This window comes from Leptonychotes weddellii, chromosome X (assembly GCF_054177405.1).
Source record: "Leptonychotes weddellii isolate Sample4059 chromosome X, ASM5417740v2, whole genome shotgun sequence".
Taxonomy (NCBI): Eukaryota; Metazoa; Chordata; class Mammalia; order Carnivora; family Phocidae; genus Leptonychotes; species Leptonychotes weddellii.
Window position 1 is genome coordinate 16,350,115 of NC_138385.1, and position 24,184 is coordinate 16,374,298.

The 24,184-nt window shown below is 40.6% G+C and overlaps 2 protein-coding genes across 2 annotated transcripts in view; one reads left to right on the forward strand and one right to left on the reverse strand.

Moving 5' to 3' along the window:
• The window catches only part of FRMD7 (FERM domain containing 7), a 49,221-nt gene extending 39,669 nt beyond the window's left edge, over positions 1–9,552 (forward strand). The window contains exons 6-12 of the mRNA XM_081809271.1: positions 504–618; positions 809–956; positions 3,472–3,567; positions 4,913–5,076; positions 6,430–6,498; positions 6,610–6,685; positions 7,741–9,552. Of these exons, the coding sequence (XP_081665397.1) occupies positions 504–618; positions 809–956; positions 3,472–3,567; positions 4,913–5,076; positions 6,430–6,498; positions 6,610–6,685; positions 7,741–8,823 (1,751 nt within the window). The 3' untranslated portion in view covers positions 8,824–9,552. The remainder of the gene's footprint in view (positions 1–503; positions 619–808; positions 957–3,471; positions 3,568–4,912; positions 5,077–6,429; positions 6,499–6,609; positions 6,686–7,740) is intronic.
• A 1,172-nt stretch (positions 9,553–10,724) lies between these two features.
• Positions 10,725–24,184, reverse strand: part of STK26 (serine/threonine kinase 26) — a 53,903-nt gene continuing 40,443 nt past the window's right edge. Inside the window, exons 4-12 of the mRNA XM_081808244.1 lie at positions 23,360–23,416; positions 18,926–19,034; positions 18,684–18,841; positions 17,292–17,477; positions 15,991–16,139; positions 14,605–14,698; positions 14,102–14,164; positions 13,883–14,019; positions 10,725–12,485 (exon numbers count right to left, since the gene is read on the reverse strand). Coding sequence (XP_081664370.1) covers positions 12,461–12,485; positions 13,883–14,019; positions 14,102–14,164; positions 14,605–14,698; positions 15,991–16,139; positions 17,292–17,477; positions 18,684–18,841; positions 18,926–19,034; positions 23,360–23,416 — 978 coding nt within the window. The 3' untranslated portion in view covers positions 10,725–12,460. The remainder of the gene's footprint in view (positions 12,486–13,882; positions 14,020–14,101; positions 14,165–14,604; positions 14,699–15,990; positions 16,140–17,291; positions 17,478–18,683; positions 18,842–18,925; positions 19,035–23,359; positions 23,417–24,184) is intronic.

Sequence of the window (24,184 nt, forward strand, 5' to 3'; positions counted from 1 at the left end):
AAAAAAAAAAGGAATAGTCATCTGGGGGTGTCTGGGTGGCTCAGTCGTTAAGCGTCTGCCTTTGGCTCAGGTCATGGTCCCGGGGTCCTGGGATCGAGCCCCGCATCGGGCTCCCTGCTCGGCGGGAGGCCTGCTTCTCTCTCTCTCACTTACCTTGCTTGTGTTCTCTCTCTGGCTGTCTCTCCCTGTCAAATAAATAAAAAAAAAAAAAGAAAAGAAAAGAAATAGTCATCTGTGATCCCGGAGCCTGTAAGACATACACTGTGCCTGTGATTTACTATACTGAGACTTCAGAGCAACGCACTGCTTCTGATCTGAAAAAGACTCAGTTCCCCCCCATATCCTAAAATATAAATTGATATAAGGCATGGCGTGGCGGGGGGGCTAGGGCCACATTGGCTGCAAAGAAAGGGCTGTTTGGGGGAGGCCAGAGGGTCTGCTGAGTGCTCCATTCCTAAACTCCTCAATGCTAATGTGAAAAATGTCATTTCTCTGTCATGCAGCAGAACTGGGAGACTTTCATGAAGAAACAGATAAGAAACATCTGGCACAAACCCGCTACTTACCGAACCAAGACTGTTTAGAGAGCAAGATCATGCACTTTCATCAGAAGCACGTGTGAGTACTTCAGCCAGCACCAGCTTCCACCAGCAGGGAACACGAAAGCTGGGGACAGACTCTTAAAAGCAAATCCTTAAGTCAGAGAAGCTTCGGGCTCAAGAATACACTGAGCTCCTCACGGAGCCCTTAGGGCGGAGGTGTCTTTCTTGCTGCATTTATTAGGCTCATAAATTATTTCCCTTTGCAGTGGCAGGAGCCCAGCTGAAGCTGACATTCTGCTACTGGATATAGCGAGGAAGCTGGATATGTACGGCATCAGGCCTCACCCCGCCAGTGACGGCGAAGGCATGCAGATCCACCTGGCTGTCGCTCACATGGGAGTACTGGTGTTACGGGTAACAATTCTTTCCTTTAAAGGCCTGCAGCTTTGGGGGTTATCTTGGCTCCAACGTGGGTGTCCGTTCCTGAGGTGACCTCGCCCCTCAGTCTTACCACCAGCCAGAAAGGGAGGGGATACTTGCGAGTATCTCCCCTCGACGTGCTTTGCTTCCCTTTGTGGCCTCTGACGGGCTGTTGTGACTCTGAGGAGCTCACACATTCGATCGGGCCAGCACGGTGGAGAGAGAAAGTCAAGAGGCCCTTTGGAACTTGTAGACCCTAAATACGAATATGGATTTTGGCATCTAAAAGCTTCGGCTGTGACACCAAGTGCACTCACCTTGTCCAAATCCACCAGAAACAACCCACAGGGACCAAATTAGAGCACCAAAGCAAGTCTTCTAGCAGACTCGGCTAGAAGAATCTTGGCCCTCTCATGTTTCGGGTTGTAAACTTTGCAGCACAAGAGTACACGGGTGGGCAAAAGACCCAATGGGCCACAGGCAAAGCTGTTCCCCCAGGAAGGAATTTTACCCATTCCACTCTAACCGCCCCCCATCGGTCCTACTGCGTGGGAGAAAATGGGGAAGCGGAGGGGAGCAAGGCTGTCATGTTAGTTGTGAGCTCTTCCGGCGGGAGTACTTCTGTGGACAGTGTGGAATGACGTAGCCAGTCTATTTTGTCCCACCCCAAATCCAGTCAAAGAATACTTGTGTACTGAGTACTCTGTATGTGTTCGGTATTGCATTCTTCAAACAAAACCGGCTTTATTGAGATATAATTTGCATACTATACAATTCATCCGGTTTAACTGTACAATTCAGTGGGTTTGAGTATATTTACAGAGTCGGGCAGCAACTATTCCTTCATTCATCCTTCCGTCAGTACAGTTACTGTATAGCCCCCTGTGCCAGATATTAGAGCTGCAGAGGGAAACAGGAGGGATCCTGACTTCGTGGACCTTGTATTCTACAAAGTCTTTTTTTTTTTTAAAGATCTATTTATTTATTTATTTGAGAGAGAGAGAGAGAGAACATGAGCAGGGGGAGGGGCAGAGGGAGAGGAAGAGGAAGAGAGACCCTCAAGCAGACTCCCTGCTGAGTGCAGAGCCCAACACGGGGCTCGATCCCAGCACCCTGAGATCATGACCTGAGCCGAAATCAAGAGTCGGACCCTCAACTGGCTGAGCCATCCAGGTGCCCCATGGACCTTGCATTCTAATAGGTGGAAGACGGACAATGAAACAAGCAATTTTAAACAAATGCCATGTTTTTGTGCTCGAAGAAGTATGGGGTGCTAAGGTAACACGTGTGAAAGGGGTTTAACATTTAAGCTAAGGGGGTGCCTTGGCTGGCTCAGTTGGAAGAGCTTGCGACTCTCTTGATCTCGGGGTCATGAGTTCGAACCCCACGATTGGGGTAGAGATTACTAAAAATAAGTAAATGAATAAACTTAAAAAATTTTAAGCCAAGACCTGAGGAAGTTGTCCAGATCAAAGAGATAGGGTTGGCAGGTGAGGGAGGGGATTCCAGACAAAGGGCACACAGACAAAGGCCCCAAGAAGGGTAAAGGATGGCACAGTCAACAAACTAACGTTAAGCATGACCTATGGCTCTGGTCATTAAGATACTCACAATTTATTTGGAGAGACCAGAGAAATAGTGATCAATATCAGTCAATAAGTAATCAAAAGCTAATCTATCCTATCTACCTGAAGTTGCGCGACAAGTATACATAACAAACTAATAAATGTGGTTACCCATAGAGAATGGATAGATGGGTACAGAGGGACAGATATAGGAGTGATGGTGGTGGGAGCGAGACTTCTCGATGTATATATTTTTTGTATACCTTTGATTTTTGGACCATGTCAACAAACAAATATCAAGCAACCGACCAACCAACAAATGGATAGGTATAACTATATACAACATATATATATATATATACAAATATATATATATATATATGTTGTACCTATATATAGGTATAACTATATATAACAGAATATTTTAGAGGGGATGCTACCAGACTGGCAAGACAGCTTGACTATGGAGAAGGCAATTCTGGGTAAGGAGAATGAGGAGCCCTCTGGGAAGGAAGGTACAGGGTTGGATGGAAGGGTGTTTTTTAGGATCAGTGGGATAGAAGGCTGGATGTTCAATACAGCTGAGGCAGGACACCCCAGCCAAACGTGTTTAGACTCGATGACACATGCAGTGAGGAGCTATGGAAGGTGTTTGAGTAAATGGGGTGGCAGTCATCCCTTCCTCCCATGATCTCCCTATCCTGGCTGGAAACCTTCCCCAGGCATACCCCTTCTTGCTTGCATTTCGGAGCAGCCTTATGTCTCCCTCGAATGGCTTCTTTGGCCACAGCTTCTACCTAGTCATACCTAGTATGACAGGATCAGTCTGTGCAAGAGGTAGGATGGTCCCATGCATGAAGTGCGTTTTCTAGCGGGTTCTCATTGTCTTCCAAACCAGCTTGTGCTGACATTCACCTTGAAATCTGCCATGCCTGTCATTACAGGGAAATACAAAGATCAATACTTTCAACTGGGCTAAAATCCGCAAGTTGAGTTTTAAGAGAAAGCATTTTCTCATCAAACTTCATGCCAACATCTTGGTAAGTAGCTTTCTAATAAATTCTTTTACTTTCTGTTCACTTGGGATTTCTTGGTTGTTTCAGCAAATGGTCTGAATGTGAGTGGTGAAAGCTGAAGGGTGATGTACTCTCTCTTTTGCCTCTACATAAATAAACCAGAGCGTTAGTCATATTTTCACTAGAGGCAAAACACCAAGAAATCCTATTGGCAGTTCAGAATGAATAAACTAGTGGGAAAACGGGGTGGCTGGAATGAAAGACAAGTCTCCTTAAAAACCATTTTTTTTTTTCCAGGGATCTGATAAGTCAAATGGAAGTGACCAGATCTAGGGCTATGGACATGTTTATTTGCTGTTATCTGCCCCATTTTATATTTTCATCTCCTTTCCTTAAACAAAAATAACTGAACACCGAGTACATGCCAAATAATTGAACACCTACTATTTGCCAAAGCAGGATGCGGCGGAGGTGGGGTGGGGGTGGGGGTATAGATTAGGCAAAAGCAGCTCTTATTGGTCAAGGCTGCATTGTACAGGGTACGACAAAGGTACTAGAAAGGATGTTCTTTTGTGACTCTAAAGGAAATGAAAAATGACCTACAGAAGATGCAATAGTGTGGCCTTACACAAAAGTGTTCATTTGAGCAGTTCAGGAGACTGTCTCCAGTGTGAAGCTTGTGGAGTGTCCCAGGGCTGCATGTGGGAACCTGTAAAGGAATAGGGAAGGGGGGCTCAGCAGAAAACAGGGCTGCATGCACGCATGCACAAATGGGGGTCATAGAGTGGGTTGGGGGGATGGGGAAAACTTGAACTTCAGGTCTGAAAGGCTAAGCTCCCCTAGAGCAGATTAGGATATGCTAAATGAGCAATACAGAGCATCGTAGAACAAGGCAGCATAGGGAGGACTAAATGTTTCTAGCTGGTATGTCAAAAAGACTCCTATACATGTAATTATCCTATAAAGCCTACCATCTGTAAGGAAATCGCCTCCTCCCCCTGTTTCCTGTTGGTCATTTATAACTTCTTGTCACCTTGAAAGGATGTCCTTTGATGTTCATTTTAACCTAATTTACAACTTCATAAAAATGTTCCTGGCAGAGAAGAGGGGGTAAAAATGTGTTTGAGGTACGGGGGCTCCAGAGCGAGATTGGCTTCTCAGAGAAGGCTCTGTTTTTGAGCAGTGGCCCTGTCTGTTCCTCGGAAGGTTGCCAATCATTTGGTTTTAGTAGGTGTGAAGCCTGTAGGGAGCCAAGTGGAAAATCAGAAGCTGCACGGGCCCCTGGACCAATAGTTTGGAAAGCACTGGGATTCGAAGTTCTTTGATAGTCTTGAAGGATGTTTGGCTTGATGGAAATTGGTTTACACAGGTGTTGTGCAAGGACACCTTGGAGTTCACCATGGCCAGCCGAGATGCCTGCAAGGCTTTCTGGAAGACCTGTGTGGAGTACCATGCTTTCTTCAGACTTTCTGAAGAGCCCAAATCCAAGCCCAAAACCCTACTGTGCAGCAAGGGTTCCAGTTTCCGCTATAGGTAATGAAATATTGCACATAGGTCAGCTGTACACACAACTTCTTTTCAGTAACGTGGAAGGCAGTGGAAGGCGTTGAATTCTAGAAGCAATGAAGAATCACTTAAGGGGTGATCCCCTTTACTGCTCCTTCTCTGCGTGACACATGAGGTCCATATTTCCCAACAGGGAGACAGGAGGAGGGAAGCACCCTAGTTAAGGGGCTAGATCAGAATATTGGCAAGGATTGGGGGGGGTCTTATGCTGTTTGAGAAGATGTATTTAATGAACCTGTTGTTTTCCTTATATCACAACTTCTCTGCAAGCCATGGAAAGGAAAGCTCAACAACATCTGTTTGGTGGTGGTTGGGTGAGAGACGGGTGGGGAGACAGGCTTGGAGGAGCTAAGGGCGGCAGAACGCTAAGCAGTATGGTAGTAGAGGCTTTTCGCGGCAGGGGACACTTTGGAGGAATGGAAGCAAGGTCAAAATATGATGTTGTTTTTACGTGAACGCACCAGCCTAGGAATTCTTTGGAAGAAGCCTTCAAAACTCTTAGCTAAGATTTAAAACAAAAAAAACCACCAAAAAACAAAAAAAACACCCCAAAACAAAAAAACCACCTTCTAATTGAATGTTTTCCATAGGGGATTTTCAAATAGTGGAAGCCCGCCTCAGTAAGAACTGAGATCTTAAAAACATACATATTTTTTGATGGAATCTTTCCAAAATGTATTTTACAAATCCCCGCCTTCTTAAACAGATGATACTGAGCATATTTTGCCCTTCTCTGAATGACTGGAGCTATTATAAACATCACTTATTATCCAGGGGAGGCGACGGTCTGGGAGTGGGGGGAGGCACGACAGTCCCTGCACCTGGGTGATAAATGGCTCAGACTTTTTGGGTTTTATTATTTTTCCTGATTTCTTTTTTGGCTCTTGCGTTTCTCCCAGCCATCAGCTGGCTTTCTTTGCTGGTGTATGGTCTGGCTGGAGCAAACCTCTTCTCCTGTTTAGTTAGCTGTTTTTCTTCTGTCAGGAATTGGGAAACTGGATACATAGCCTTATTAGAAATTGTGTGTAAATTTGCAGGTAGGGAAAAGGCCTTTACAGGAGAGTCGGTTCATTTTCAAGGCCAGAATTTTTAACTGCGATATAGTCTTGTTCCGAAGCTTTTAAAAACTTTCTGGGTTCTGAGAAGTTGAGGTTGCTTTAGGCCTGATAGTTGAAAAAGCGGGTAGTATCATTACTGTGATGGTCAGATTCATGGCCTATGTCATTCATTGGGACTCTTGACTCCAACAGTAAATGAAGCTTTGGAGTTTTAGTAGCCTGAGTGGTGTTAATAAAATGTCTATCTCATTCTTTATCACAGTGGAAGGACCCAACGGCAGCTTTTGGAATATGGAAAGAAAGGGAGGTTGAGGAGCTTGCCATTTGAGAGGTACATGGTTCTCTCTCTCTCATGTTGATTTTAAGCTGAATGTAGAGATTTCTATGTATTCTGTATGTGCCTGCAGACCATTTCAATTCCTTCTCCGTTTGCGGATTGCAGGAAACATTACCCATCTCAGTACCACGAGCGACAATGTAGGTCCTCACCGGACCTCCTCTCTGATGTGTCAAAACAAGTAAGGTTTCTGAAAATCCCTTCTTTAGATAAATGTACTGCATCTACATGTCAAATGCTTTTAAGAATTGATTCTGCCAGAATGTCCCGGTGTGTAAAAAGGCGACTCTGTTTGAGTTAGGCTAGCCTCCTCAGGAGGTCTGTCAGCTCAGTCTTTCCAGCCAATAGAAGACCATTTAATAAATCACCACTGGTGTGTACCTTATGGACTGAAAGGATCTGGCACATCTCTAAATTGCAACTTATATTGCTAACATTGTGCAAAATGCAGATCCAAATGAATTTCTAAAACTAAAAAGCTTTTTTTTTTTTTTTAACCTAATGAAAAATTTTAAGGCTTAGAGGAAGCTCTAAGGTCTTGGGTTAACGTTTTAAAGTACTCTTGCTGTGTAATTTTTTCACTTAATTCAAGAACAAAGTGCTATTCTCCTGGAATCATGAGATGATGGCTTCATTTGAGTTTTATAAGCATTAACCATGGTAATTATTTTGCTTTTGCTCTCCCTAAAAAAAAAATAATTATAGGTCTCACAAACTCTCATGTCTTCATTCAAGTCATAGGCAGTTTTTATTTCAAAGGCATCACAGAGGTACAATGCTGGAAGGCCATCTAACATGTGACCCTCTCGTGCATAGCCCTCCTTCCCACCATTTTTCAGAGAATAGGGAGGAGGCTGGAGCAGGGAGGTTAGGAGACCCGCCTAAGGTCACACGGCAGAGCCAGAACCAGAAGGCAGAACCCCTGGCTCATTTATAAATGAGCTACTAAACCATACTGCCTGAAGTCCCACGCCGGCTGAAGAACATGGAGAACTCAGAGGCAGGGAGTGGGATGCAGTGAGAAAGGAGACTGTCATGTGTATTTTTTAGCACATGGATTGGGATATGGTACAAGGTATTTCCCATTCTGTATCCATTCATCAGCCTTGGAATAGAATATGGATCGAAATGACCTTGTGAAAAATACCTTTGTGAAATTCAAGGCATTTAGATCCCTGCCCCCACCCCAACCAAATGGCTTTTCTCTTCTTTCACCAACATGTCCTCTCTTGCAAGGTGGAAGATTTGAGACTAGCGTACGGCGGTGGGTATTACCGAAATGTGAATGGAGTGCACGCATCGGAGCCAGTGCTAGACCATAGGAGGAGAAACTCAGCAGTGGAGGTGATGTTTGCAGCCGAGCTAGAGCGTTCCAAACCAGAGGCGGATCCCACACTGTTACATCAGTCCCAAAGCAGTTCCTCTTTCCCTTTTATTTATACAGACCCTGTCTTTAGCACTGACCCGGATCCCAGAGACTACTTTGAGGAAAGGAGTCTTCTGAGCTCCTTCCAACCAAGCTGTAAGTTTGCTGACAATCACATGAGCGCATCTTCTGGCCTTGCAAGCAAAGTGAGTCCAGCAAGGCAGCTAACTTACACAGATGTGCCCTATATTCCTTGTACGGGTCAGCAGGTCGATATTATGCCTCCCCAAGTCTTTTTTTATGTGGACAGACCACCTCAGGTGCCCAAACGGTCCCCAGTCATGGCAGAGCAAAGGGAAAGGCCAGACAGCTGTCTAGAGCCTGCTGCAATGAAGCCAGCCAAAAGAAGCCCAAGGAATGTCACAATGAAGAGCTTTCAGCAAGACTTTCAAGAACTCCAAGAACCTACAGCCAGGACTAGTGGTAGGAGCAACATCAACGTAGATCTGGAAGCGGAAGACCCAAATTTAGAAGATGCATTTGCATATAGCATTCAAGAGCAAACCCCAAAACGATCCCAGAGCCAATCAGACATGAAAACGATCCGTTTTCCTTTTGGGTCCGAATTTAGACCTTTAGGGCCTTGTCCTACTCTGAGTCGTAAAGCTGACCTTTTTACATATATGTTTGCAGAGCAGGAGTTTCCAACAGTTTTAATGGATCAGGGAGCAGCAGAAAGGTACGTAACTAGTGAATCCAGTGATTCGGAATCAGAAATTCTTAAACCAGACTACTACTCTTTGTATGGCAAAGGAACAAGGTTACCCATGGCCAGAATCCGCTTATCTTCTGGTAGTCTACAGCTTGATGAAGAGGATGAAGGTGTTTCTTTCAATACACCAACTGCTGAAGACAGGACTTTGCTAAAACCATGTAATTACTTTTTAGCTTAAAAGTGTGAAATCAGTGAACATTTCTGGGCCAGTTCCATGTTGCCAACTTAGGTAAAATATAAGGAACGTTCTGCACAAATCATTTTCTTAGTTATCATTCACTGGTATTAAGGGGATCTCCTACTTTTGGGCACCTAGCTTATTAAAGATCCAGCTGCTGCCTCGTTCCTCAAGCTCCCCTCCTCAGTTTCCTCTGAAGGGACTCTGGAACATACCCATTCCTCACCAGCACCGTGGTCGGGCAAGGTGGCTACTTGTCACCTCCGTTACACGTTTCCCCATAGAGACATTATCGATGAAGTTCAGGTTCTTCAACACTGAATAATGGTGACAGTATGGGTTGGCATAGCATTGGCCTCTGATGTCCTTTAGTGATTTAGTAGATTGTGACTGTGTTGTTCATTTTGTTCTTAAGCCATACTGTGACTAAAGGTTCCAGTAAAAATGGTCCTGTTGTGTGTTAAAGACTTCAATTTTTATAACATTTATTAGGGGGAGCATGGCCCTCCTATACCTCAGGAACAAGCTCGTGGCATAGATCCTCTCATCAGAATACAAGTTTTTAATGCATCTAGGACTTGGAAGAATTCTAAACCCTGGAAATTCATGAATTAATCAATTTCTAAAGCCAGATATATGCCCGATGAAGATATTATGATGTTTGACTGACTACTTCTGTACTCTTAACTATCTATTATATGTAGTGACAGATAAAAGTTAACATGTTGGTTTATCTACTTTCTCCTGCAAGACTTTATTTTTTTGCCATCTCTTGTTGCATGTATGTAGGCAAGGAAATGAGATGAATGGTATTTTAATAAAGAGTGATGGAAATCCATTTATTTAAAAAAATAAGTTGCAAGTATGATCTTCATTTTGTTTTAGTCAACTTCAGAAATGATTGGTTCTGGTCTATTACCAAGGGAAGGGACAGTTAGAGAATAAGAAAAAGGAAGGAGGCAGGGGAAAATGTAGAGTCAGGGAGGGAGAAGTGGTAAATTGGGGTAGCTGATGAGAAGAAGGATAGTGTTAAAACCAGACTGAGTTCATGAACCAAGAGTTATTCTTGAGAGAACGGGTGAGAGAGCAGAAGCAGAGGGGGAGGGGCAGAGGGAGAGGGAGAAGCAGACTCCCCATTGAGCAGGGAGCCCAACGATGTGGGGCTTGATCCCAGGACTCTGGGATCATGACTTGAGCCGAAGGCAGACACTTAACTGACTGAGCCACTCAGGTGCCCCATAAGTGTATGTGTATACACACACACACACACACGTATATAGAGCTTGCATCATGTTCTTACTTTCTTAGTCCTTATATCAGAAAAATTCCTTTTAATATACCTTTCTCGAGCCTTTCCCACATTCTAGCACTTTCTTCCCTGCTCCTACCCAGTAACATTAATGTAAAAAAGCGATTTAATAATAATAATATATTGAAGCCCAGTCACCTATATGTTAATCCTATAGATCCTCAGAGCTATACTAAGTTCATCCTTGACCTTTTCTCTAGGACAAACTCAAATTCCTTTAGGCTTACATGCTCTTTCTCATCTCAATTTCTGGAAGTCTTTGTGAAATTTGTTCTCCCCAGAGAACTACAGGGTTCAAATCTGTATTTGATTTCCTAATAAAACCATAGTTAGGGTGACCACACAACGTATTGTCCAACCTAGGGCACTTCTGAGTGAAAGAGGACTCTACCAATACTTCTGTCAGGACAGGGGGACAGATATGCATGGTAGCTATAATCAATGCTTAAATCTGAAGAACACCTTCTAGTTTCCAATGGAGACGGTGGTGTTAAAGTTCCAATAACAAATTAAAGAGCAGAGGAGACAAAATGTGAAACAATTAAAATTCCGCCCCATACCCCCACCTCGAGAAAACAAACACTGAGGACCATGAAATTTAAATATTTATTTTTCAATCCCCCCACAACACTGGAGTATGCTTCGCCTAGAAACAGTTTACAGGACTAATAACTCTAATGAATAAGCAATATAATTCCTATCCATGACGCAGCTGTGTTTTAAAGTTTCAAATAATCCATTTATAAATTCATTGCTTTTGCTTTTACAAAAATATTCATTCAACCCATGATACGAGTTGCAAAATTATTTCTAGACCTCTACAAATTATAAACTGTAATTGCATTTCAGTCACATAGCAGGTGAAAATTTCAACTGAACCATTACTTCAAAATACAAGAACTTTCTTGGCATATGACATGACCACGACTTATTCAAGTGTCTGTATTACTACAGAAAGAGAAGAGGTAATGGCCACTTTGACTAAAAACTGTATTCTTTACTTGAAGAACACCTTTCTTCTAATATTTGGCAATTATTCTGATTTTTAGAAATGACTTCTGTGCAAAAACCAAACTGTGCAGATCCAAACAACAAAACGTTAACTACCAAAACTAATTAATATCAATAATTCTACAACTACTGAAATACAGCCCCAGTTTGGAACTTAGGCAGGCATAATATATATACTGGGCTTAAAAGAAAAAAGGTATTTCCCATGTAACAGTACCATAAATATAACTGAAAATAACTGTACAGTCTAACTTAACTTTTGTACGGACACAGATCATCCTGTACTCTGGTTATTTTCATATGAACTAGAAAATGCTTATTTAAATACCCTTTCAAAAATGAACAAATGATGCTCATGTACTGGATAATTATGGAGAACAAAAATGTATAAATAGTTTATAGGACATCTCACCACCATGACGAAAATATGCTGGTGTAAGTTATATTCATACCTGTTGATCAGGTACTTAATCACATGATTATCAGCTTTTACTTAAGCTCCCCAAATCCAAGCAATATAATATGCTATATGTGTTGAAGATTTTAAAAACGAAGACTGATAAATTCCTCCAGTATTGCCAAAGCCCCATCCTTGGCTCATTAGTATTGCTTTAAATTTCCAACCATGTTAAATAAGGGTTAACTGCCTCTTCTGCAAGAGAAGGTCAATACTGCACACCAAGAGGTACCTCTGTTGCTACATGTTGCCTATAAATGCTTCAAACACAGGGCTCTCAAATGGGATTGTCATTGAGTTGCCTGGAAAATCATCCCAACTCGGTAGAGGGAGTCAATACTTTTCAGGTTTCATTTCCAAGAGCTTATTAAAAACTTCTGTTTTAAGAAGAAATGACTTGTTTCTACCTCCCCACCAACAGTCATTTTTAGAATACGCTTGTGTTTTTTTTTTTTTAAAGTGTTTTGAGGCTTGATGATTTACAAACATTCAATATTTAGGATGACTTTGAAAGACCTGTACGTTTCATGAGTGTACAGTTAACTAAGGATCAAAACATGAAAGGTATTCATCCCGGTAACTTAAGTAATAATGATACCTAAAAGCAAAACTGTATCTCAACATTTAGTAGAATACAGGTGAAACTATAGTATTAAAAGTTATTCCTTACAAAATAATCTCTTTAAAATATAAAATGATAAACACCATCACAAAATAGTTGAAGAGCTTCTTCCAAATCTTCAATGTTGCAAAGATCCAAAAGGCACATGGAGCTCATGAGTTAAGCATTGTTAAGCTTGAAGTAGCTTTGGTGGGTTTCTCTGGGTCCGTATGAAATAGAAGCCAATAATAAAAGTTCCTTAGGGGGATTCATCTGCTGAACACCTATAAAATGAAGAAAAATTTAAACCTATATACAACTACACATGTTTATATTTCTCATCTGTATGAACTCTGCAATAAAGGTACTGATTCAGCAAACTAAATTCTTTTACTGAATCTCATCAGGTAGACATTAAAATATAAAGAAGTTCAAAAATCTCTTCTGTAGGGGTGCCTGGGTGGCTCAGTTGGTTTAAGTGTCTCTTGATCTCAGCTCAGGTCTTGATCTCAGGGTTGTGAGTTCAGGCTCCATGTGGGGCCCACTTAAAAACAAAATCCCTTCCGGGGTACCTGGGTGGCCCAGTCGTTAAGCATCTGCCTTTGGCTCAGGTCATGATCCCGGGGTCCTGGGATCGAGCCCCGCATCGGGCTCCCCGCTCCCCGGGAAGCCTGCTTCTCCCTCTCCCACTCCCCCTGCTTGTGTTCCCTCTCTCGCTGTGTCTCTCTCTGTCAAATAAATAAAATCTTTAAAACAAAACAAAACAAAACAAAAAAACCAAAATCCCTTCCATATCTGATTTGACAACCTCCAGCTGACTTGTTTGCAAATTGGAAAAGAGCGGAAGTTGTCCATGAAAATCTAAGGGATTTTGAAGAGGGGTTAGTTTAGTGTATGAGGACAAATAGGCTTCATGAGATAGAAGATCTATCAGAGTGTGTGATTTCATAGGCCGTATAGTTTGTTCCAACTGGATCCCAGTGGCACCACAAAGACAAACAAGTAGAAAGATGCACCGAGAAGCGATATATAACAGGATTGAGACTAGAATTAGTATTGCTTTATTCTGTTGGAGCTAAGGAGGTGTGTGCATGTTTGTGCATGCATACAAAAGTCTGGTTTAAAAAGAGAATATAAAAATTAAATGTATGAACTTTACTGAATGGGAACAAAGTTAAACCAACAGTTTGAGACAGTGTGGAAACTGAAGTCAATCATAAGGATCTTCTGTACTCTGTATTGACTTCCTCGACCTACAATCCTTCCCTTAACTTTTCTTACGGGGGCTAAACGTAAGAACTTCAGCACTGGAAACTATGTGAATAGTAGTGTGATGAGGGTAGTGGCAAGAATGAAAGCATTCCCAAATGGTATTTACAAGGGCCCAAATAAAAATACGCTCTGTGACCTTTCGTCTATCCCCCCACTAGCAGGCGAAGGAGAAAAAGACAAAACAGGCCGTTTCTTTCAGGGGGAAAAGTACCTTGTAACGCCCGAAGATAATTCCAAAAGCTCGTGTTTAAGATGGGCGACAAATAAAACAGTTTTAAGCATACAACTATTAAGAAGTGACTTAATAATTAGGAATAGTTGAAATGACTGAATCAAGGTAATCATATCGTATCATAAACATCCCACAGAAAATGTCAAAATAATTTCTTAAATGACATTTCAAGCTTACTTTTGAAATTTTTCAATTAATTTCTTCACCATTTTATCTGTGATGCCAGGACAGGCGGCTTCAGCCACAGCAATACTTTTCTCAAGTTCTTCAATTGCCTGATTCCTGCTAGCGTTATTCTCATCCTGCTGTTTAAGCTGAGAAAGATCAATAGCAATAACATTTAAAATTACCAGACTTCTTAACATAGATATCCAAAGCTAATGAATCCGTACTTACTTCAGCAAACGCAGGTGTGATTATCATAGACAAACAGCTCAGGGTTTGCACAAGATCTTGCTCCTTGGAACAAATAATATAGATTATGCCCATGAAATGAACATAATAAGTCATGGTGTTCTTATTCTATAACAAGCGAGCACTAATTTGAAACCTCCCTCCCAAAAGACCCAATATAAGGCACGTCTCCATGCTTCCTTCCCACCCATCCATCATCCAGAAGGCCTCTAACCTCTAGGATTACATCAGATATCCACGATTCCACTGGGTGTACGCATGTCTAGGTAAATTGCATTTAAAAACATACCGATGGCCACTTAAACGACTTCCATGACCTTTACTTAATTAGCTCAAAACTAATGGCAAGTGAAGCATACTATGGACACAGTGAGATAGGCGGGCATTTAGGGGTATTAAATTCTAATAATTTTTGGCCATCATAATCTCACTCCATTAGTCCAAAAGAGTCTATCAAGAGGAAGTGATCACTGCCATGTACATACAGCCCCATTCTGTAGCTTCTTTGGATCAGGCTTCTTCCGCACGGTGGTAAAGCTCCATTCAGGATGAGTATTATTTTCTCTGCTGGTGGGTTCCCTAAAGAGATGGCCCAAAATACTAATATAAGTTCCTAAATAATTCAGCTTGGTGAAAATATCAAATCATTGATACCAAATCAATGCAGCCAGACTCTGAAGAGTTGTTCTGATATATAAAAAAAATCAGAGTATAAAAAAGGCATTCGGGGGGCACCTGGGTGGCTCAGTTGGTTAAGCGACTGCCTTTGGCTCAGGTCATGATCTCGGGGTCCTGGGATCGAGCCCCGCATCGGGCTCCCTGCTTCGAGGGAAGCCTGCTTCTCCCTCTCCCACTCCCCCTGCTTGTGTTCCCTCTCTCGCTGTCTCTCTCTCTCTGTCAAATAAATAAATAAATAAAATCTTTAAAAAAAAAAGCATTTGATCTTGGTTTTGGGTGGATACTACAATTTACTGGAGAAGAGCAGTGGTCTTCAATTCCTAAGTGTGCATCAGAATCACAGGTGGAGACCTCTTACCATATAGATAAAGGCCTGCCCCCACCCCTCCCCACTGACTGGATCAGGATCTCCTGGGGCGTGGCTTTTGGTTCTTTTTTAAAGTTCCACGGGCTACTTTCATGGGCAGCCATGGCCAACAAACCGTTACAACAGGGCACAAAAATCATCCTGGTATTTTTTATTTTTTTCAAAAGTAGGGCAATTTCTCATAAATGCAGGACTCTGAGAGTATTATCAAAAGAAATTTTGTGTTGCCTTTGTGCTGATTCAGCCAGTGGAAGAGTAAATTCTGGTGTAACCTACAGACTTCCCTGGTCTACATTAAGTTATGGACTTAGAATCTCAGATGTCAATGTCAATGCTGCAGTTAGAAAACTGGTGGAACTTTTTTAGGGAGGTAGAAATCATATATAGATGAATATTTAAATATATCAGTGTGATCACAGTTTAGTATGTGGCCAAGGGGTGGGAAAGGCCTGGAGGTCAGTTTTCCAGAAGGATTTTGCAGGTTTGCCCAAAGTATGAGAAGACACAGCCCCTTATCACTTTGGGGAAAACTAATATAACACTTTTAATCGAATCTTGTTCCAAAATTTTGTAATATACTCAAGTATCCACTAGGGGTTAGACCGAGACCATTTAAAAATAGCGCAATTCACTTCTAAGAAAAAACCTGTTTCCAAATTCATTGTACTCCACAGACTATGATTTTAAAAGATTTCCACAGTTTCTACAGTAAAACTTTAAAATAAGGTTTATATTTTATGCTAGAGAAAGCATAGTGGATACTAGTTATAAGATAGGCAATATTAGAGTGGGCTACCTACATAAAAATTGAATGATTTGTACATACGAATCAGAGCCCTCAGAATCAGATTCATCATCACTGTGCCCTTCTGCCTTCCATCTCTTAAAGCGATCTATCAGTTCGGTCAGATAAGAAGTCTTCTTTGAATTTTTTACAATGAATTTGTGTTTCAGAAGTTCTTTAGCTGTAGGACGCTAGGGAAAAAGAGGAAGGACACATGAATACTTCCAGGTTCTTTATGATTGCAAGGGGTAGTAAAAAATTATTTCAATGATTAAGCAGAAAAGGTACATCTGAAAAGTAGGCCTATAAACACGAGGACAACTAAAATGCTGTAGGGCAATAAACAGCTAATTCTACTTTTTGAAGTGGCTCAAGGCAACCAAATTGAATTTACTACCTTGGTACCAATTTGTTCAAGCCCAGGGGGCGAAAAGGTGGCCTACCTACCGGCAAACTGGCAGGCAGGGACCTCTCAAAAGCAGAGAAACACAGAACAGGATTTTGAAAATAAGTTAACATTTAAAAACATTTCAATATAGTGCTTTCAAATACTCTTATTATATTTACTGTAAGTTGGACAAATGGATGACAACTAGCAAGGCTGTAACTTTATTATCATCTGCATACATCGTATGATCCCCAGATTAATCCTTTCTCCATCACACATTAATTCATAGTGCATCTAAATGCAAATACCGGGTGCTGTGGGGGATATTTCTCCCCTAGGGTTTTGTTAATATCAGAATATTCATTCTCAATTTAAAAACAGTTACATCAAAACTTAGTTCTTGTACATTTCTAGCTTCTAGAAGTCACCAGGCAGCTTTATTTTAGAAACAGTAAAGCAACTGTGATCAAATCTGCCAGGTAAACGAGTGGAGTTCATTAGACTTCAGTAAAAGCATACAACTTAATATGCTGGAATTTCTCAACATTAAATTTTTAAAGAAGTGAAATGCACACATCACTTTCCATGAAAAATGAAAACACAGTTGAATAAAAATCACTGTGGGTAGTTACACGTGTACTTTAATAATGACTTCCTGTAACAGGAACTTTATTTCTCAAATTTCTTTCCCTCTGAAATAAGAAATGATCAATAGAATAAGGAAGGAACTAGGGACCATGAGAAAGAGAAAAAAGATACAGAGGAAGGAGAAAAAGGAAGTAAGGATCTTGTTAAAGACTGAACAGAATTAGCAAGAGAGAAGGAAGAGCCAGGTTCCTAGAAGGATCTTAGACAATTTTCACATGCACCGTATTCCTCACTGTAGAAAAATCACATTTGCTTATATAGATTTAATAATCAAAAACAAATAGTAGTAATAGCAATATATACTCACAAATGACGGATCTTTGTTCAGACAAGCATCAATAAACTCCTTAAAGGACTTAGTAAAGTCTCCAACAAGAGTTGGAGGATTGTTTTTTGGAATAAGAAACAGAACTCTCATCGGATGCATATCAGAGTTAGGTGGCTCTCCTTTGGCTAGCTCAATAGCAGTGATTCCCAATGACCAAATGTCAGCCTGGAATAAGAGAGAGAAAAAAGTATTAGCTCGAAATTCCATTCCAACAGACTGCCATGAAACAGCCTGTGTGTCACATGATATTAAAGTGTTTCAAGAGGGGCACCTGGCTGGCTCAGTCAGAAGAGCGTGTGACTCTTGATCTTGGGCTTGTCAGTTTGAGCCCCATGTTGGGGGTAGAGAGGAAATCAATCAATCAATCAATCAATCTTAAAAAAAAATAAAGTGTCCCAAGAAATGTAATGTAAATGTAAAAAATTTTTATTAATTAAATTCATTTATTTAAAAAAATTATCAAATTCCTTAACGTTTTGCCAGACACCACATTCTGGGCACTGAAGATTGAGGTGGTGAATAAAGCAGACAAAAATCCCTGCTGCCAAGGGGCTTGTGTTCCAACAGAAGAGAGAGATAAGTAAATAAATAATATGATGTCAGACGGTGCTAGGTTCTGTGAAGAAAAGAATAAAATCAGGATAAGGGAATAATGAATGATGGGGTCAAGGGGCTGCAAATTTTACACAGGATGGCTAGGGAAGACTACTCTGTGAGGTAATGGGTTTTTTTTTTTTTAAAGATTTATTTATTTATTTTAGAGGGGAGCAACAGAGGGAGAGGGAGAGTATCTCAAGCAGACTCCACACTGAGCACCGAGCCCAACATGGGGCTGATCCTACAACCCTGAGATCATGACCTGAGTGGAAACTAAGAGTTGGACGCCCAACTGACTGCACCACCCAGGCGCCCCTACTGTGAAGTAATGTTTAAGCAGAGACCTGATTGGAAGGAAGGTTATTCCAGATAGAGGGAAGGGTGAGTGCAAAGATCCTGAGGCCAGAGTGGTACTTGATATGTTTGAGGAACAGCAGTGAGGCCCCTGTGGTTGAAGGAGACAGAATATAGAGGAGAATAAAAGGAGATGAGGCTGGAGAGGCAGACAAGGGCCAGATCATAGACAGCTACGTATGTGATAGTAAGGACCTTGGATTTTATTCTAAGTGGGATGGAAGGCTATTGAAGGGAATAGGGTCAAAATATTATCAGCATCCTGGGAACTTACGATTTAGCAGGAACACTTGACATAACACTAGCTTTCAAAATACTTTTAAAAGAAGGAAAATTTGGGCAGTTTTTTTTACATCGACTAGCATGCTATATAAAACCTATTATTAAAAACAAAACAGCTTTGTACAGGTAACACTTTACTTTTGAGTCATAAGCTGACTGTTGAATAACTTCAGGAGCCATCCAAAATGGTGTTCCCACAAAGGTATTTCTTTTGATTTGTGTATCTGTCAGCTGGCCAGCAACTCCAAAGTCAGCCAGTTTAACATCTCCTTGTTCCGACAGCAAGACGTTGGCAGCTGTGGGGAAAAAAGAAACAAAAACCCCTCAGCTTCCTCAGAATGCAGCTATGTTTCCCAGGTTCATATAAAATTTCTGTATACCTTTTATGTCTCGGTGAATTTTCTTTTCTGAATGCAGATAGTCCAGACCTTTCAAAATTTCCTTCAGCATGGTAGCAATCTGGAACTCATCAAATGGACCAGCTCGAAGCTGAGGGGGGAAAACACACACACTTTTACACACATCCGAACAATCTAGTTCAAACTTGGTATTATCTTTGAAACAAGGGAATCACTTAAATATATGAAGCAATTCTGCTTATTGAGCCAATATTGAAACAAAGGGAAAAACAATTTAAAAGGTGAGGGACGAGAGTAAACAAGTTAAGTCAAAGGGCTGAAAGGGTTTTTAAATGATTAGATTTAATCTTGAAAGATAATAGAAGCAGTGTGACCTCTGTACCAGCTCCAAGTCCCGAGGTTCCTAAATATTTACATCCAAGATTTAAGAAATATGCTTAAGACAGAATTAGCTTTCTTTTCTTTTTGGCTAGGAAAAAAGAAATCAGCTACTTAAATTTTGGCGTTGGCTATTTAAATGATTAACTATTTACAGTAAACTGATTTTAGGTACAAAATTCAAGAAATGTTTGAGATCAGTCAGCCCACAGCATGGTTTGGTTCTTAGCATTCGTTGGATCTCAATCACTTTGGAAAGCAGAGAGCCTTTTTGAGACCGAAATTTAAAAGTTAGCCAGGAATACGATAATTAATCTATTCAGACTTTCATTGTAAAAAAAAAAAAAAAAAAAAAAAAATCAAATCTTGAAGGAATACGGTTTTTCAAATAAATGTAACACATTTCCCTTTCTTTCCCCATCCCTGTACCAAAGCCAATAGTTCCAACTGGAATACAAGGAAAGCAATGATTAGGTTTCAGGAGAACTTGTAATGGAATATCTGAAAATCTCTCTTTAAAATAAATGGTTATTTTAAAATTCTGGTACCTCATAAAGCACAAACAGTGGACTGTACAATATTACAGGAAAGGGTGGGAATCTAAAGTCAGAGCTGAGGTAGAGTTCTGTTTGCTGGAAGGAGGGAAGAGGTGGTGAAAATCAAACATGGCCCATTCTGCCTCACACTGGGAGGGATTCCCAGCTCTTTGGCACCTTGTGTATTTCATCTTTCATGAATGCCGTATTTATTCTGAATAAAGGGCACTTTCATGTTGAAATTTAACAGCTTAAAATAGACCCCGTACTTCAGTCTCATCATTGACTATTAACTGTGGCCTGGATATACAGTATACTCTGGGGATATCCGTAGTTCAATAGGTGCCTTTCCTAGGTAACATTATCTATTTACTTATAAATCTATCAACTTCCACCCCAAAAGTTTCTATTTAAACAGGAGTGATTAAAGTTGTTCTCAAAGGTGAAAATAGCATTTTATTGATTGCTGGCAATGAAATTCTGAGGGACTACCAAATAACTGAGAGACACAGGTCATACTAAGGATTTGTAGTTGGTATCACTGATCATAACATGTTGACAGGGGCAGAGGAGGTATACCCTCAGTTACTTAAGAAATCGGGCAAGGTCTGTAAGGGATACTACTTGTCATTCTGAAGGACTTCCAAAAGTGGCCTGGATAAGCCAATATATTATGTAATACAGAATTTTTAAAAAGTATATTTCTGTAAAAACACACAAAAAAGGGGTTCTACAGACCCACTGGCTTATCGGGTATATTTAGGTCCAGTTTAAAATTCAGGAAAAGTACAATCTCGATGAACGGGGTACTGGGGGAGGATGAGAGGGGGAGGCTCCATGGCAGGGAAATGGGAATGGGGTGCTACAGCTGGGTTTTTCCTGGTTCATTATCAGACAGAAAACTATTTCAAGGCTTGTGGTTAAAATATTTCCTTGGCCATGTTGACAAGAATGAGAAGATGAGAAAAAAGGGGAGTTGGAAAGAGAACGAAGGTAAAGTCGATGGAACAGAGACTGTTTTTTTATTTGCTGTACAACCTTGGGAGAGATAATGCTGAAATCTTGGTCCATTGGCCTTGGAGTGCATAATTGAACTCCTCAATGACTGAGGACTGTGCCAGTGTCTCTAATAGCTAATACCTCTGCCTCCAGGGCTGCATACTGGCCTTGGGTAATTTGCCTCTATTGTCTACCGAGAGCATGCAAGAGAGGGACATCTGCTCTTTCACAGACTGTATACTTGTGGGCCTGGGGCTCTCCCCCCACTCCTTTGACTTTCAACCGGTCCTAATCAGCCGGTCCTAATGCAGCACATTGCGTTATGCCTTCTCTTATGGTTAGCATATTGTTTCCAACTTTTTTCTTTGGTGCCCCTATTTTATTCTATTAGCCTTACTGTATGAGTTTTTGTTGTAAGCCACCGCAATTCTTCCTGGAAAGAAGTCAGGGATGATCAATTCCATAAAATAACCTACAATATGCACAAAGTCTGTTCATACACAACTAAGTTTTTTTCAAGAATGGGAGAGAATCTTGAGGTATACACTCTAAAATGCTGATGTCAGTTACAAGTCATAATCACACTCCTTTAGTTGGGCACCAGTTTAAAGTGAGAAATACTCTCTGCCCAGCATCCTTCTTGTTTTCTCTTGTCCCTAATAGCAGTGCCCTCCCTCCAACCTAATCCTTTCTTAGATTCCCCAAATGCTAGCATTCTTTTGTATGGCACATTTTCTCATCATTGGCCCTCCTTACAAAGGCCAGTTACATGAACTTTATCATTCAATCACAGTGTTCTTGAATTTGTGAGCGAGAGAAACAAACCTCGAGCAATTACTAATCGAATTTCTTCATTCAATATTTGAGGAAATCAAGGCACAGAGGTTCAATGGCTTGTCCAATATTAGCCAGTTAGTCAATGGCAGAACCAGGACTAGGACCTAGGTCTCTTGATTTTCTGTGGAATAGGGAAGGGATATGGTGAGCACCTTGGGGGACCAGATAAGGGGAACTGTGATCAATTTGGAAAGGGCTCTTAATATTTAAAAAGTAGAAGGAGGATCGTGGTGCAATTGGCAGGCTTCTTGTAGAGCTAATGAAAACACTATTGTGGAATAAAACTATGTGACAAGACAAATGGAAATGGGGTCATTTAACTTCAAAAGAATGATATCTGACTCCATAAGCATGAAGGATTATTATACAAAGAAACACCAGTTGTGTTCTATCACTAGAGAGGAGAAAGAAAGAAAAAATGAACTCAAGCTTTAGGATATAAGAATTAGATTAGACACAAGGAAGGATTACCTAACTCAGCAACTGATTAAAATGAGATGAATTCCTAGAAGGAGATGAGACTCTCCATCAAGTTTAATTACCATTTCTTTAGAATGCTTTAAATATGGTTCTGTTTAAAGGAAAGAAAATCTCTTACAGTCATTTCTGTTCATAGGATTATTTGAAACTTTGCAGTCATTGGCAGGGAGGATTAAACCCTTTTAGAAATATTTAATCACTCACGGTTGGGAAAACTCATCTCCACTTGAAAATAAGAGTTAAAATATTATTTGATGATCTTAATCATCAAAACACTTTATTTTTAGAAACAGCATACTCTATAATTTCAAAAGCAGAAGCATCCTAAGAAAATATAAGTCATATAATATTGAAGACAAAAGGGAACTTAGCAGTAACTTCTTTGTTTTATAGGATATCCAAGTCTAAGGAATTTATGTGTCTGGTTCATAGGCACAGATTTAGTTATGAAGATAGCTAGCCCCATAACCTCAAACTCCTATAGGCCAGACCAGTGGCCATCCTACTACACAAAGTTGCCTCTAGTAATGAATGCATATTGAATTTTAAATACAATGTCATATTAATAAAGATTTAAAGAGGGGGGAAACAGCAATGATAGAATCACACCAACGTGGGGAAAACAACCTGTGTTTCTCAAAGGGATTTTGTGTACAATCACTGCTTCATTGGGTGAAACTTCTCCTGCCGGATTGCAGGATTTTAGTATCCTGATCTTTGCCCACTAAAATGGCCCTAGCAATTCCAAGTCATCATCACAACCAAAAATACCATCACATTTCCAAATGGCCTATGGGGGGGCAGAGAGAATTCTGTAGGGAACTGGGTCCATAGGCCTATTTGGTGAGAACCCAAGAACCAGTTTTAGTGACAGTTACCTGAATCACATATTTTAAAAAATCCAAGAACGCTCTGTCTTTTCAGGGAAACGCTTGCAAAGTAAAACTCTAAACTGATAGCAATTGTCACATACAGTCCTAATTTGCAGAGCTTTATTTCATTAAGCTATTTGCATTTCATACACACTCTAAGAGTGTCAGCAATATGCCCAATCCTGCAATCTGGCTCAATCTACATGAGGGTAGTGGTCCTGAATAAAGAGCTTAATTTGAACATATTAACTAGAGCAACCATTCAGCTTGCCCAAAAGCCACTGCCTACTCCAGTTGAAAGAAAAAAGTTAAAGTATAGATGTGTACGTGTGTAATTATTTAAAAATACTTACAAGATCCAGTGCTGAACCACCACCCAGGTATTCCATTATTATCCATAATTTTGAACCCTGTAAAAGCCATGAAACAATTTAATAATTATAAACCTGAGCCAAATAACATACTAGCATAAAATGTTAAATCTGACATACTAATGAACTGGTTCTAAAATACAAGTTTCAAATTAGTTGTTTGAAGCCCAGCATGTGTTTTTTCCATAGAACATTACAAATAAAAGTAAAGTTCTGAGTCTTTTTTTTTTTTCCTCCCAACCTATTTAGCCTGTGGTATAGCTAAATGAAGAACAAATTATTATTTTTTTTTTACTGTTGAACTAATAGCAATTTTTATAAAACCCAGAAAAAAAGAAACCATAGCCTTAAATTATTATTTTGGAAGATTTTGAAAGGAAAAGATAGTTACATTAAAGAATGAGGAGGTATATGGAGACTTGTAGAAATTTTAAATGGAGCTTCTGGGTACTTCCCATGTGATTTTAGAGTTTGAGTACACTGGATGGTTTGCCTTATTAGAGTTTTTGGCTTTTGTTCTCATGTACAGTACCACTTTTTTTTTTTTATTCTTATGTTAATCCCCATACATTACATCATTAGTTTTAGATGTAGTGTTCCATGATTCATTGTTTGTGCATAACACCCAGTGCTCCATGCAGAACGTAACCTCCTCAATACCCATCACCAGGCTAACCCATCCTCCCACCCCCCTCCCCTCTAGAACCCTCAGTTTGTTTTTCAGAGTCCATCGTCTCTCATGGTTCGTCTACCCCTCCGATTTCCCCCCCTTCATTCTTCCCCTCCTGCTACCTTCTTCTTCTTCTT